This window comes from Ochotona princeps, chromosome 2 (genome assembly GCF_030435755.1).
Source record: "Ochotona princeps isolate mOchPri1 chromosome 2, mOchPri1.hap1, whole genome shotgun sequence".
Taxonomy (NCBI): Eukaryota; Metazoa; Chordata; class Mammalia; order Lagomorpha; family Ochotonidae; genus Ochotona; species Ochotona princeps.
Genome location: NC_080833.1, coordinates 120908956 through 120924904, shown reverse-complemented (window position 1 = coordinate 120924904; position 15949 = coordinate 120908956). Strand labels below are relative to the sequence as shown.

General features: G+C 48.5%; 1 protein-coding gene across 1 annotated transcript in view; it reads left to right on the top strand.

The window, feature by feature from the left end:
• Window positions 1-2291: 2291 nt before the first annotated feature.
• Window positions 2292-15949, top strand: part of CD247 (CD247 molecule) — a 73557-nt gene continuing 59899 nt past the window's right edge. Inside the window, exon 1 of the mRNA XM_058660591.1 lies at window positions 2292-2474. Within this exon, the coding sequence (XP_058516574.1) occupies window positions 2417-2474 (58 nt within the window). The 5' untranslated portion in view covers window positions 2292-2416. The remainder of the gene's footprint in view (window positions 2475-15949) is intronic.

Here is a 15949-nt window from a genome sequence, read left to right as displayed (position 1 = left end):
TCCTGGGGGGCACTGGTCATGACTTGAGTACCCGGGTTCCTGCTAGCCCGTGGAGATCTAAATTAAATTACAGTACAGCATAGCTCCAGCTTGTTCATTATGGGCTCTCAGATAGTGAATCAGCAAGTGAGAGATCTCTCTCTCTGCTTTCCTTGTGTGTATGTCTCTCTAACCTTCAAATGAAATGACAATAAATAAATAAACATGAACATTTTTGTGGGTACTTTTAATGAGATAGATTGATTAATTGAAGGAAAATCATGGCTCTATTAAGGGGGGAACTTTCTATTAAAGATATATCTTTGCATTTAGCTAAGCCCTTTTATAAGGATACTTTTAAAAGTAAGTGAAGGTTGGGCCTGGCCGGCGTGGCCTGGCGGCTAAAGTCCTCACCTTGAACGCGCCGGGATCCCATATGGGTGCCGGTTCTAGTCCCGGCAGCTCCACTTCCCATTCAGCTCCCTTCCTGTGGCCTGAGAAGGCAGTCGAGGACGGCCCAATGCATTGGGACCCTGCACCCACGTGGGAGACCCGGAAGAGGTTCCTGGTTCCCGGCTTCGGATCGGCACGCACCGACCCGTTGCGGCTCACTTGTGGAGTGAATCATCGGATGGAAGATCTTCCTCTCTGTCTCTCCTCCTCTCTGTATATCTGGCTTTGTAATAAAATAAATAAATCTTTTAAAAAAAAAAAAGTAAGTGAAGGTTGCCTGGAGCAGTAACCTAGCAGGTAAGTCCTCACCTTACACATGCCAGGATCCCACATGGGCGCCAGTTCTAATCCTTGCAGCTCCGGTTCTCATCTAGCTCCCTGCTTGTGACCTAGGAAAGCAGTAGAGAATGACCCAAAGCCTTGGGACCCTGCATCTGCGTGGGAGACCAGAAGCTCCTGGCTTCGAATCTGCTCCATTCTGGCCTTTGTAGACACTTGGGCAGTGAACCAGCAGATGGAAGATCTTCCTCTCTGTCTCTCCTTCTCTCTGTAACTGTGTCTTTCCAATCAAAATAAATCTTTAAAAACTGTTAATGGGTATTATGAGAAAACCATGCACAGATTTCAAAATTTTGTGAGCCAAAGCAAACTTCTTTTTTAACATATAACATTTTGATTCACTTGTGGGAGTTGAGAGCACTTGCACCCACTGGTTCATTCACCAAATGCCCTTGTTTGGCAAAGGGGCCAAAGCTGGGGGGAAGGAAGGAACTCAGAGTCTAGATGAGGATGGCCGGAATCCGAAGACATCATCTGCTGCCTCCAGGGTCTGCGTTAGTAGGAAACTGCAGTCAAAATGCAGAACCAAGAGGGAACCATGCACGCTGATGTGGGATTCAAGCTTCCTAGCTGGTGTCTGAATCACTTGCACAGAAGCCTCAGAGAGAGAGAGAGAGAGACAGAGAGAGAGAGAGATCGCCATCCGTTGGTTGACACTCCAGTTCTGGGGGGCCAGTCAAACCCAGGAACTGGCAGTTCTCTCCTGGTCTCCCTCATGGTTATCAAAGGTCTGAATCCTTAAGCCACCTTCAGCTGCCTTCCCAGGTGAGTTAGCTGGACCTGAATCCTCATGTCGCAGTAGAGGCTTAACCTACTAGGTCACCATGCCAGCCTCTCTAAATCTGTCATGTGATTCCATTTTCCTGGTATGTTCTGTATTGTTTTAAAGTTCCTTTCACATTCACCTTAAAGATCTTACCCTTTTACTAAGTTTACTTCAAGCTTTTAATCATATTTGTCATGATCAATTCCTCTAATATTCAAGGATGAACAGCTTGCAAAAGTGTTTAAAACACCGTGTGAAGTGAAGTGTTTCAAATGACGCACTGTTCCTAATTCAGAACGGTCGTGTTTGATCTACTCCAGCTCTTTGTAGATAAGAGAGCTGAAGTCTAGAGCTGTTGAGTGACTTACTCAAGGCGAAGAGACATGTAGGTGAGAGCAGAGATGTCCCCAAGCCCAGGGCGTCTGTCACCCCATCCAGCCTGCTCCCGAGTCCCCAGATCTGGTCTTTACACACCTTCCATCAAATCAGCTGGGACCCAGGAATATGGCACCTGCACCCGCCTGTTCAGGGGTGAAGGCGGGTTTATCTAAGCCCTGACCCTGCTAATCCTCGTGGGACTTGGCTAAAAGTCATGAAAAACTGGGGAAGGAACACAAAACACAATGACCATCGCAAAGCACAGGCAGCATTCAGACAAAGAGCTGTACACGACACCCCAAACCCTCAAACCTCCAGCGCTTCCTGCCTGCGAATCGAGAGGGGGAGTGTACGCTTCTGGGTGCTGCTGGCAGGTGCGGGTCCTCCCCTTCCTGGGGAGGCAGTGGCAGAACAAAGCAGCAACTACCTCCTCTCGTGGTCGGCTCCCTCCTCGCCACGGCGGCCTCCATTCCTGGCACCACCTCGGGCAGAGAAGGCACAATGAAGTGGAAAGCTCTGGTCATCGCGGTTGTCCTGCAAGCCCAACTCCCCATTACAGGTAAGCCTTGGCGGCCCGATGGCGAGGAATGCTCAGAAGCTCTCTCTTTCTCTCGCTGTGTGTGTGTGTGTGTGTGTGTGTGTGTGTGTGTGTAGGAGTGCAGAGCAAGAAATGTTGTCTGCAAATCCTGAGCAGGTCCCGAGCAGGCACCTGCTGTAGTGCGGCCAAACTGGATACTTATTCAGAACCTGTAGCTTGAGTATCCAGTTGCCAATGGTGTAAATTTCTCCAGCTACAGAGAGGAGGCAGAAAGCCTGAGAGGGCAAGGTTTAATTGGAGGAGGAGGGAAAGGGAGCAGGGGGCCAAAGAAGGAAGGAAGAGGGAGAGGAACCGAGGCTGGTCAAGTGGGGGAGCACCTCATGGTAGCTGGGTAGGAGGAGATAGTCAGAGCCAGGCTGAGTCTGAAGCTGCCATGGCTTTTCCTAGTGCGCGGGGCTTCTGCCCTCTGGCCCGATGCTGTGACTCTGAGCCTGACCTTCACCCCCTAGGCCTGGCTGGCTTAGAATCCCCGCTGGGGCAGGGATAACATGGACTGAATGCAGGTGGGAAGTGGCACACGTTGTCAGAAGCATGGAGTGCTGTGCCACCTCCTGCCCAAGAGGTCTGTCATGGCTGCCCACAGGCCCCCCCACCCCCACCCCCATGGCATACCCGTCCCAGGTTGGGCAGTTTGCCTGGTGCCCCCACCTCAGGCAGCTCACGAAACCATGGATAGAAAGGAGACCGGGAGGGCCCCACCATGAGTATGACCAACCAGCAGCAAGGCGACTTGTCTCCAACACACCCCAGCTCAGCGGAGCCTGGCCAGGCAATGAGGAGGCAGGCAAGTGAGAAGACAGGGCAAGATGGATGGCTTGGGACTCCGGTGTTATGGCGTGTCTGCAAGAAACAGGGCCTTTTGCTTCTGCACTGAACGGCCTGCCTCAGGGTGAGCCCCGGCTGGGTGACAGTGTCTGGCAGGAAGGAAAAGCCCATGGTGCTGCTGCGCCTCCCAAGCCCAAGCAATGGCGGGGTTTTCTGTAAGGTTTCTTTTCTCAGCAAAGCCTGCTCAGGATGTGAGTCAGCCGGCACTGTGGGGTGAAGACAAGCTCCAAGCAGCGTGTCCTGCGTGATCTGAAAGAACCGAGACACTGGGCCTCAGGCCGGGCAGCCCTGCCGGCCCTATGAGACCTTCCCTCAGCCTCCTTGGGCCCTTTGTGTTGGGCTTTGGAGCCAATGATGACGTGGCTGTCAGAGCAGGCGCAAGGTTCCGTCTGAGGAACCTGGGGCTGCCAGCTGGCCCACAGCTGGAGGAGAGGAGGGTGTGCCAGGCCCCATTTCCACAAGTAAAGGACGCTAGGGAACAACCCCAAAGATCTACTGCGGTTGTCGCTGTGTGTGGCCATTCATTTTGCCTCTGAAAGCTTGGTTATGTTTTAGCCAAGGGTAACACACGCAGGCTTCCCCCAGTGTCTTAGCCCATAAATGAGGCGAGGTAGGACAAGGGGACCAGGAACAGGGTCTCTGATGGCAGGGACACGGGACACCATTGTGCTTAGAGGCCTCCCCCCGCCATTCTGTGGGAAGGCGCTGACGGGCGTCTCTTCAAGGCCTAATCTCTCTTCTTGCTCAGTTGAGCGACCCATTTCCCAAACTTCTTCTTCTTTGTTAAATCTGCTTTTCATAAGCTCTTTTCCAGATTTGTTTCTTTGCAAATTCCCTTATGGTTAGAGCCATAGGCAATGCGGGCCACATCCCCGTCCACAGGGGTGGCCAGGACAGGGCATGGGGCACGGCTGTGAGGCTGGAAGAAGCTGTAAGATGGCGTGTGCAGTGTACAGTCACAGCTCCTCACTACCCCTACTGCCCTCCTGGCAAGAAGGCACCCTGAGGCCAGGGGGCCTTTGTCTTTTCTCCAGGGAAAAGGGGTCGCTGTAGCCCTAAGCCTCAGGGAAGGCTGCCCCCACTCCCCCCCACCCCGGGGTGGGTGAGGTAGGAAGGCACCTACGTATGGTGGGAACAGCCAACAGATCACAGTTAGAACCGCAGCCCGGCCACTGCCTGGCTGTGCAGACATGGGCACAGGTTCCTCACCCCTAAAGTCAGGGGAAGATGCCTTGATGCGGAGAATTGAAGGTCAGACAACACATGCATGGAAGCTGTGTTGGCTGTAGCAACCTAAGCTGTCTTCTTGATCTCAAAACCCAAAGACAAGGGGCAGAGACCCCTGGCTGACACTCATAGCATACCGCTCATTGTGGCCTGTCCTCCCCCTGGTGAAAGCCAACCCATCCCTGTCCCATCTCTGCGGGCACCCAGCACCTGGTTGCAAGCCCATGTCGGTGACTTGGAATCAAAGCTTCAGCTGGTTAGGTACCACTCCCACCAACTTCGCATGTCTTTTAAATTTTTTTCCAAATGATTCAGTTGTTGGGGCTTTGGAAAAATTTGTTTTGGGCGGGGAAGGCAGATTTACAGAGAAAAGGAGAGAAAGAAAGATTTTCCATCCTCTGATTCACTATCAAAATGGCCGCACTGGCTGGAGCTGAGCCAATCCAAAGTTAGGAGCCAGCAACTTCTTCCAGGTCTCTGACATTAGTGCAGGGTCCCCAAGGCTGTGAGCCATCCTCTGTTGTTTTCCCAGGCCATGATCAGGGAGTTAGATGGGAAGTAGAGCAGCCAGGACACAAACTAACATCCACATGGGATACTGGCACTTGCAGATGGAAGACTGGCCAATACAGACACCATGCCATGCTCATCTTCATATGTCTTTATGCATGCTCTGTATGCTGGTATTCCCCCAAAGTGTAAATATGTCCGAGAAAGGTGTGTTTCTAATCGCGAAAGGGGAAGAAGTCAGGAACAAAATCCACCTGCTTGCCAGTGGTCAGCGCAGCTGCTCAGCTCCGGCAGCCTGAAGGTTGGTTTAGGATCTTAGTGCCTGAGTATTTAAGGGGTAGTGTCCTGTGCACCAATCTTGCCCCCCCCCAAAAAAAAAATTCTCCTTAGAGGTGGATTTCACAATGGTAGCAGATTTTTCATCAGTGGCGTTCTCACCATCCATTTGTTTTGCCCTCTGGTTGTCTGACTCTGCTTATCTAGGCAAGCTGCCACTTCTTCCGCCTTGCCATTTCTCAGACTTATGGGCCAAGAGACGACATACGCTGCCCTTCAACACTCACAAAAAAAGCTCCTGGGAAGGCTTGGAGTGGAGAACTGCCAGTGCTGTGTTCACTTAAACGTGCCTTTGGCTTTTGCTTTTGTTCTTTGAAAATCTTTAGGTCTAGTTTTTATTAGACGCACATTCTTTCTTTCAAAGTCTGCTGGTGTCATGTCTCATATTTTACTTAGTAATTTTTATAGGTCTATTTTATTTTTATCTGAAAGGCAGATGCACGGAGAGAAGCAGAGACAGAAAGATCTGCCGTCTCCTGGGTCACTCCCCACATGGCCACAATAGCCAGAGCTGAGCCGATCTGAAGCCAGCAGTCAGGAGCCAGATGCTTCTTCCAGGTCTCCCACTTAGGTGCAGGGTCCCAAGGCTTTGAGCCATCCTCTGCAGATCTTCCAGGCCGCAGGCAGGGAACTGGATGGGAAGTGGAGCAGCCAGGATATGTACATGAACCTGCACCCATGTGGGATCTCGGCAGTTGCAAGGCAAGGATTTGACCACTAGGCTATCACTCCAGGCCTTTGTATTTTACCTAGAAGGAGTTTCCCTGCGTTAGTGTTGTCCTAACACTTGCTCCGGGAATCTCTTTTCTGCTGAACTGCATCTGGGAATAATGAAGTCATCCATGACATTCATACCAGCAAGTGTTCAAAGCAGATTTCTTAGCTCTGGTTGGCTGAGGGTTGGTTCCTCAGAACACCACGGGGATGGTGTGTTTAGTATCTGATGAAATATTCAGTTCGGTGAAGAAATTCATGTAAGTGATCCGTTGCCCCATTAGTGGACAGGAAAGGATGATTTTGGCCACTAAATGCGCATGCTGTGTCTTCCAACATAAAAAAAAAAAAAAAAAAAACCAAAGCAAGAAACGACTTTGAGTTCCCTGAGAGAAAGCTGTCCCCGTGCTGTGTCCTTAGCGCTTAGTGGAGTCAGTGTGCAGCACACAGTGTCCATGAGGGCCTGCAGGACCAATGAGAGCAAAGGGGATCCGGACCGTGGGCTAGGATCACATTAGCTCCCATGGCTCCCTGGGAGGCGTGTGGGGCTGGCGTCGTTTGAACTTCTAAATAGTTCCGTATTAAATCATTTCTTTCAAAAACAAAGCAAAAACTAGAAATGAAATAGGCAGAGGGATTAGGGTGTGTAAAGTCTAAGACAGTAGTTTACCGTTATTAACATTTTCTGGTTCTACTGTAGGACATTTATTAATTTTGGACCTATGACAGAGACCACTTCAAATGAGTCACCTCACATAGGTCTCCACAGCAAAGATGCTCGTTTTTCTTATTTGTTATTAACATCAGAGTCTTAAGCAAAGCTGTCACCACCAGAGATTAATAAATCAATAAACTAATCCATAGCGCTGAGGAGGAAAAAGAAGCCTCTGTGGTTTCTGGCAGAAATTCTAGTATATAATTATCCACTCACCCAGAAACACAAAAAGCAAAGAAAAAACAGCATTTGTAGACTTTGTAAGTCCAATTTTTTACCCTCTTACTTTGAGGCCTTTTGAATAAAAATAGCATGCAATCATTAAAAGAAGTTAATTTTTTTTTTCAAAAAATTTGATATAACTGAATTTTTACGTTCTGTTTTCTTTGTAAGTGCATGCACTTGTTTATTGGTTGTTTTGTGTACAAAAGTTTCATGTGCCTTTTTTCTGAATGTTTTCTTGTAAGCACAGTTTCTCATACTCAGCCTCTGAGGTTTTTCATCGCTCTGCAAACTTCCCGAGAGTAAATACTTGTGTTTTCATCCCCAAGTTCTGGGGCATTTAGACGGCTATTAGCGTGTAGCTAATCCTGTTGTAACTTTGTTCCTTTCTTGAGCAAATCTGATGGACCGTTGAAAGAATAGGTTAAAGTTTAAAAAACAAAAACAACAAAAAAAGCATTTTGCAGGATATTATGGACTTCTGGTGGGGGGAAAACAATGTGTTTTTCTAACTCTGTTTGCAAGGGTTTTCTCTGAAGCAGGCAGGCAGGGAAGAAGAGAGGAGGTGGCGAGGCATTAAGATGGGGCCCTAAGTGCAGGATGCCGCCGCAGGAGGCATGGTGCCCACAGCAGAGCCCCATTCTCCCTCCATAGGTGATTGCAGTGATGTCCACCTAACGCAAGGGACAGCATGTGCACTTCATGGCAACCTTGCAATATGGGTGCTTGGAAACCCTTGACTATGAGCAAGTATGCCTCAGTCTCCCAATCTGTAAAATGGAAACCATGTTACTTTCGTGTTGCAGTAAAGGAGAAATACTCAACGTGCTTTCTTTTTCTGTCACTGAACTGAGGCATACACTTGTCTAAAAGTTTCTCTCTGGGGGCTTTGGTGTCTCAACTGAAAGACAAAAAATATTATGTAATACCGACCATGTCTTTCGGCTACCAAATGCCTTCTGTGTGGTCTTGAAGTCACGTGGATTTTAGGAACGGTCACCTTGCCTCCCGCCCCACCTCACTGGAATTGCTGTCAGAATTCAGAAGCAGAGCTTTGGTCTTCCTTCCGATCCAAATACTTTCTTCCCTGGATTCCCAACTGCCACGCTCCTCCAGACTTTCTGATTAGAGACAGCGCTGTGAAAATCCCGGAGCTGAAGCTCCAAGTTGTCTGATGTGTGCCCTGCACTTTTGCACCAGCCATGCATTCCTTGGGAGCCACACGAGGATCTTGGCAGGGAGAAAACAAGCCACGGCCTGCACCAGAAGGACCACTAGGAGGTTTCCTTCTTCCCTTCACTCGTTTGGGATGGCTTGTGCTACTCAGAGGTTAAAAAAAAATGACAAGGACATGGGGGTTCCTTGTGGAGGTCTGGCCGTGTCTCAATACAGTTACCCCTCCCTGTGTCTGTGCAAGGTGTGGTCTGAGACCTTGGGGTCCTAACGGCCCTCGCATGGCCAGAAGCAGGGTCCTCTTTTATGTGAGGTCCAGAGGCTCGATGAGCTGCCTTAAAGTAGACCCAGCCCCAAGCATGGTTTCTGGGCAAGCTCTGGGCTGCTCCCCCCAGAACCTGGCTCTTGGGTTTGCTTGGTCATGTTGCAGGTGATTGAATTCTGCAGGAGATCTTTATTTTTGAAAAAACAGATTTATTTATTTTTATTGGAAAGGCAGATTTACAGGGAAAAGGAAATACAGAGAGAAAGATCTTCTGTGCACTGGTTTACTCCCCAAGTGGCCACCACGGCCAGAGCTGAGTCGACCTGAAGCCAGAAATCAGGTGCTTCTTCCCGGTCTCCCACATGGGTGCAGGGTCCCAAGGCTTTGGACCGTCCTCTGCTTTTCTCCCAGGCCACAAGCAGGGAGCTGGATGGGACGTGGAGCAGCCTGACATGAACCTGTACCCGTATTAGATCCCGGCACGGTGCATGTAAAGCAAGCCGGACCCCTGCGGGAAAATTCCTGCAGAGCATTCCTCTTGGTAAGCACTCATGATTACTCTCTTCTTGTTTTTAAATGAAGGAGTAATTATGTTGGTGGGGAATATCGTCATAGATTGCGTATTTTCTATTGAATATTAAGTGGTTGTTAATACAGAACTGTGTTTTTCTCTGACATATCAATACACTTTTGAAGTCAAGTTTTCCCCAAATCTGATAAATACATATTTTCCATTTTACTCTTAATAAGCCCATCTTTTTCAGAGCCTTTTTTTTGAGCAGGATGGTCTTCAATTTGGGTTCAATCCATTTGTTTGTAGGTTTGCACCCCTCTTTGCTGACTTAAGCAGAAGTATAAACAAAACAAAATAAATCCAATGTAAGAGGCTTTGCCCCCTAATGGCTGCCTGGATTGCGTTTGTTTGGTAGGAAAGGGAAGGTTTTGTGATACCACTATGGGCAGATGTTGAAGGTTTTTCTCTCCTAAATCCATGAGGAGTGAGGAATCGCCTTTGAATGGCAAATGTCTACCATCAATTTGTAGCTATTCATGTAAAACGGTAGCCTTTGCCCATTTCCATCTGCCAAGGTTGGGCTCGGGGAAGGCAAACTCATATCCCCTTGATTGGAGCAAACCATACAGAAAGGAGAAAATGGCTGCACAGAGTTAACTGTTGGCACTCTGAGGAGCTGAATATTCAAATATCTGCAGCTCAGAGTGGTCTCCCACAAAGCTGGCTGGGAGGAACGCTGGGGAGGGGGTGTCCTTGGGACTTGAGCGGGGCAGCAGAGCGGTGATGGACTGTAGGAGCTGGTGCCTCTCGGGGTAGCTGGGAGGACATCCTGGGGGACCAGCTTCATCACTTGGGGTGAGGTGGAGAGAGTTGACCGTGTACTCTGCATTTCACCAGTCCCCACCAAGCACAACCGTACTGGGTCTACAACACAACATGGACTGCCCGTTTGCCATCTAGGCTGAGTGTTGGCGAGGACTTGGAGAGAGCAGCTGTTACAGGAAGAAGGGTGTGACTAGCCGGACGAGGCGAGGCCGAGGGGAGATCGCCACTTGTTGCTCCAGGTGGTTGATGGGCAGAGTGGCCTGCTACTGCAGGAAGCAGGCCCACTGAGCCACCTGAATCCATCTTGAGAACATCCTCAGCTCATAGGTCAGCGTGGTGCTCGGCAACTGTGCCTGCCCGAGTGTGTGCTCGCCTCTTATTCTGTGCACTGCAGGCTCTGTCCTGCCGTACATACATGCTGGTGTGTGTGCTGCTGTGTGCTTGTGTATGTATTCTGGGTAGCACAGGTGCAGGTGGACATGCAGCTGTGTGTTGCAAGTATATGCTGATCTGTATGCTGAAGGGTTTGTGCTGGTGGACACTGGTATGCTTTTGTGTGCACAAATGAGGGTCTTGTGGGCATGGTTGCTCTATTGAGAAGAGCTTGGTGGCAGCAGGGCAGCTCTATAGAAGGAAGAGCAAACACTGCATGCAATTGTAGTTGGCAGCCTGATCAGGTGAGCCATGGGGCTGGTGGAGAAAACCTGTGTTCAAACCAGAGTCTCTGGTGATGGAGAAGAACAGCCTGTTGCAGGTGCCTGGACGTCTCAGGCCAATGGGCCCTGGGTCCTCAGAACTTTCTCGCCTCCCAAGAAAACCCAGTGGCCTTCCTTCTTTGCATCTTCTTGTCCCCAGTTCCCACCAGGAATGCTGATCCCACCTCCTCCCGCCTGTGTGGAAACCCTGACCACCCCTGAAACCCACACCCAGACCTGTGGGGGATCTCCCAGACCCACTGTTGACATTATTTCCAGACTCACAATGACAAAAGAAGGTGGAAACATCATTCTCAGAACTGGGGGTTAAAAGCTCACGCCCAGTGGTTCCCCTGGAACCGGAGTTGGGGTAGAGGCCCCAGCACACGGTTTCAGCAACACTTACCCGTCAGCAGAAAATGTTACTGACTCCGCAGGTTCTCCCACAGTGGTCATCCTGCAGTTGACTATTACAGTCAAACAGCATTCCATGCTTTTCTTTCTTTCCACCCTCAGGCTGGGTTGGCAAGCAAACGAACAGGGTGCCTTCTGGTGACCTACGTTGGCCCATCAAGATAGCTGATAAATTACCCTGATTGAACTTGTCAATATCTATTGATTTAAAGCAACTGGCTGCAACTCAATGCATCCGCGAGTAAATACTGAACACCCTGCATATGCCCTGGTCAAGCGAACAACGCTGCAGGTAGCTGACCTAATTGATCGGTCCACCGACCAGACCTGAGTCCTAGAGCTGGACCCTGAGTGACTGAGAACCCACGGAGTAAAACAAAGAAAGTTCCCCTGGCCCCCAGAAAACACGTTCTTGGTTTTGATGGAAAAACTCCAACTTTGCGTTCTTTGTGATCTGGTATAATTGTCACTGTTTTGTGGGTCTGCTAATTTCCATGCAGTTTAGTAGCAAAGGAAGCATAGATGCCACCCAGGACTGTTTTAGTTAGGTTAGAGAGCTTCAAAATTCCTCTTTTGATTTCCTGAGAGTAGAGAGAAATCTTTGTCTTTTCCCCCACTGTAACCATCAGTGCTTCAGAGTCCAGACCTATATAAAATACACAAATGCTTTCCGGACAAAATGAATCTTGCCCATTTTCTTTGGATTTTGATGGGAACAATAAAGATTGAGCTACAAAAGCTTGGCAAAGGGGATTATTCTTTTTCTTTCTATTAAGCATAGAGGCTTCAAAAAGAACAGCTCAGAAAGTCAAATAATTGTATCCACCATTGCTCACCCATCCATCTCCCTGCTGACCTGGCTTGTGAAATCCCCTTTAAAAACTTGGCCAGCTCTCACCTGCCCATTGCAAATGCTGTATTGTTAAATGTCCCCAACCATAATTCCCCCAGAAAGACTGCCTTAAGGCAAACCCCTTCTATTTCAACTGAGCATCTCATCAGGGAATGGCTCCTGTAGGTGGGGATGTGGAGCGCCTCTAGTTCTCAAAGCTTTATAATCTCATGTGGGAGAGGAAGCTATTGCACGGTGAAGACAGTCGAACCCACAAGTCTTTCGAACCAACAGGGACAGCCGAGAAGACATGAGGGGAAGATTCGGGAAGCAGTTTTTTCACTTCATGGCCTCTGCCTCTCTCTCTCTCTCTCTCTCTCTCTTTATATATATATATAAAATTTTCTTAGTTTGGAAAACATATCAATATTTTCTAGCTATAGACCCCAAGTACAAAGTCTCAGACTGGAAGCTGTTCTGGTTCCTGGTTGGTTTGAGATCACAGCTTCTTCAGAAAATTCCTGGCAGCCATTCTGAAGGGTAGAGCATGGCTCTGTCTGTCAAAGGAGGGAGACAGGTTTTGGCTGTCTAGGCAGGGCTAAGGGCACTAGGAGTGAGTTTCTTTGAGATCAAACTTCTCCGGAGAGCATGGACATCTGGAGCAATTTCAATTGAAAGCAAAGTGAAACAAAGAAGCTAACGTCCAGTCGGATTCAGTGTGAGAGGATCACCAGAGGAAGGAGGTGCTGAGTTCCTCCACCCTCCGGAAGGAGTCAGGAGAGAAACCCCGTCTTCTTGGTGGTGGACGTGGTCCTCATAGAATCCCCTTCAGACTCGGGGCCTCTCGCAGCAGGTTGAACCCCATGTCCTCACCTTCATTGCTTCTCTTTGAAGAATAAAAAGGAGACTCTTTCACAGGGAATATACAATAGGTCATTTGTGATGGGATTATAATTGCATTGTGTGAATTAGAAATAATGCAATTTGAGCCCAGCACGATGGCATAGTGGTTAAAGTCCTCACCTTGAACACCCTGGGATCCCATATGGGCGTTGGTTTTAATCCCGGCGGCCCTGTTTCCCATCCAGCTCCCTGCTTGTGGCCTGGGAAAGCAGTTGAGGATGGCCAAAAGCCTTGGGACCCTGCACCCATGTGGGAGACCTGGAGAAAGAGCTCCTGGCTTTGGATTGGCTCAGCTCCAGCCATTGTGCTCACTTGGGGAGTGAACCATCAGACGGAAGATCTTCCTCTCTGTCTCCTCCTCTCTGTATATCTGTCTTTACAATAAAAACAAATAAATCTTTTTAAAAAAAAGGAAAAAAGAAATAAAGCTAGTCGATCTGACAATACAAAACTGCAAATTGAAGCAAGAATGTGATGCATTTTTATTTTTTGCAGCATGATTGTTAACTTCATGTTGATGAAAATTTATTTTCACCCTGCTGTGGACTGTGCTCACTGGTTCTGTATTTTAGGGGATATATAATGCAAGTGTAGCGGGGACTGATATGTTCAAATATGGAGGAAAAGTGCTGTATGTCTCTATGCGTACAGACCAAGGATGGACTCTCTGTTAAAGAGTTGAATACATCCTAACAGTAAGATGATGGACTCTGGCAATGTCCATGCCTACATTGTTGGAAAACACTTCAATAACAGCATGAGGGACTTGTGACTGTTCGTGAAGGACATCCATTGTAAAACTAGAGGGGGAATCAACGGGGCCGGGGGAAGGGACCCTGGGGAAGGGCACAGGCAACCTCAGAAGCTATGGAACTATATCGTAAAGCAAAATAAACTATTTTTAAAAAAGAAAAAAATATATAAAAAAGAAATAATGTAATTCAAAAAATTAATAGTGCACTTTCTGTACAATATTTAAAATAATGGGGTTCTAATTTTACATTGGTGCCTGTGGGAAATTTCTCTGAATTTTGCAAAGTCTTTAGGAATGCACTGTTCAAACAAAGTATAACTAGCCAGGAGTGAGCAGGGGGTTGTCGTGATGTCATGACTGGGCTGGGTGGGATCAGGGTAGCAGCTCTAGAGTTTTGTCCTCCGTCGTACCAATGGCAGGCGGCACCTCTGTAGGAAGATTTGCTGTGGTTGGAGCGAGGCTGGATCCATGTGGAAAAACCATGGACTGCTTGAACAGGAGACTCACAGATAACTTCAAGTTCTACTCCTGCATTTTCCCAGGAGTGAAAGGATGGCCTGAGAGTTTAGGAAACTAGCCAGCCCAGAACCAGAATGGGCCATGTTATAAGCAAGTGACAGACTCCTGCTCTCATCAGCTGTCCGTGCCAACAGGCTGCCTGGTTGTAAGTAAATGGGGCTTCCGGAGTTGGCCAGTTGGGTCTCCAGCATGTGTGACAGGCCTCGCCCCAAAGTGGCAACCACAAAAAAGCAGCAGCTGGTGGGGCTGTGTTAGATCAGCTTACCCTCCAGCAGGGCCCTGGCCCTGCAGACTGCCACCTGCCCAAGCAAGGGAGAGGCCTTCAGCTGTTTCAGGGGGCACTAACACAGCACCAGGTCAGCGCTCCAGGAAGGAAGCCTGCCTACATAGCTACCTGTCCTGCCCACCTGTGTTGCCTTGACCTTTTGCTTTTCCGTCCTGTGGTGCCACAGGGTCTGACCTGCCCATCCACAGGGCTACAGACTGCCAGAAGGCAAGGGGCAGCCCTTGTGCCTTGCCTGACACACAATGTTCTTGTGCAAAGTTGTAGCGGGAAAGCAGGCAGGCGGACTTGCAGGAACTAAACTCTGAGCAGACCCACAAGCAGAGTAAATACAACTGGAGTGTCTTATCCACATAGTCTTTCAATACACGATTAAAGAATGAACAACAAACTCAAGTTCCTTTTATTAATGCATCCAGATTTAGAAAATGTCTTATCATGTGTCAATTATACATCAACCACGCACTTCAGAAAGAAAACAACAAAATGCCAGTTACGTCCAATAGGACTTTAATTCATTCGATGAGGCCCTTGGGTTATGAACATTTGTATTTATTTTTGAAAATATTTATTTTTATTGGAAAGGCATATTTACAGAGAGAAGGAGAGACAGAGAGTTTTTCTATTCTCTGGTTTATTCGCTCAAATGGTCACAACAGCCAGAAGTGAGCCGATTCTAAGCCAGGAGCCAGGTGTTTTCTTGGAGTCTCCTAAATGGGTACAGGAACCCAAAAACTTAGGCCATCCTCGACTGCCTTCCCAGGTCATAAGCAGGGAACTGGATCAGAGTTGAAACAACCTGGACTCAAAGCATTGCTCATATGGGATGCTGGCTCTACAGATGGAAGCCTGGCTTGCTACACCACGATGCCGGTGCTGAGAGGTTTCCTCTTTAAGAGTTTTCTAGGATGTGCATTTTGCCTGGCATTCCTCCATTCTGCTGCCCTGGCATCCCATTAATGACAAAGAGGAGCAGATAAATGTATCTTTGTGAGCTTCGTCAGTGGCCTCTCTGATTGTTGGCTGACACCATGGTGACCGTGAAGACACTGGCCCCTGTCCCCCAGTCCCCAAAGGCCAAATGCACCCCTTATAGGATGTCTTATCAGGCCAAGCTAGTTGGGTAGATAAGACTAAAATCAATTAGAGGAAAACAAGTCATTTTCTTTTTCAAAAGTAGAGAGTATGTTTTTGTAATGCAACTCATGGTCAGAAATACGATGAGAAATAGGGCTGGTGTTGGAGTGCAATGAGTTAAGCCACCGCCTGTGATACCAGCATTGCGTATTGGAATTCCAGTTCAAGTCCTGGCTGCTCTGTTCCTAGTCCAGCTCCTCACTAACACATCTGGGAAGGCAATAGAAAATGACCATGTGCTGGGGCTCCTGCCAGGCACACGGGAGAATCAAGGGTAACTCCAGGCTTCTGGCCTGGCCCAGCTCTGCCTATTGCAGCTAGCTGGGTCAGCAACCAGCACATGGAAAATCTCTCTCTCTCTCTTTGCCTTTCAAAGTTAAATGTTAAATAATAATAATAAAGTATTATCAAAGAGAGAAACTCCAGAGCACAGCCAGGCGTGAATTGATCCTTGCTGTTTTCTGAGCACTACTGCATGCCAGGTGCTTCATCGTGACCCATCACAGCTGAGATGTCGCTAGAACCCACACACTCTGAGAGGAGAAGGAGATGTTTGATGGCCCCTGGGAGCGA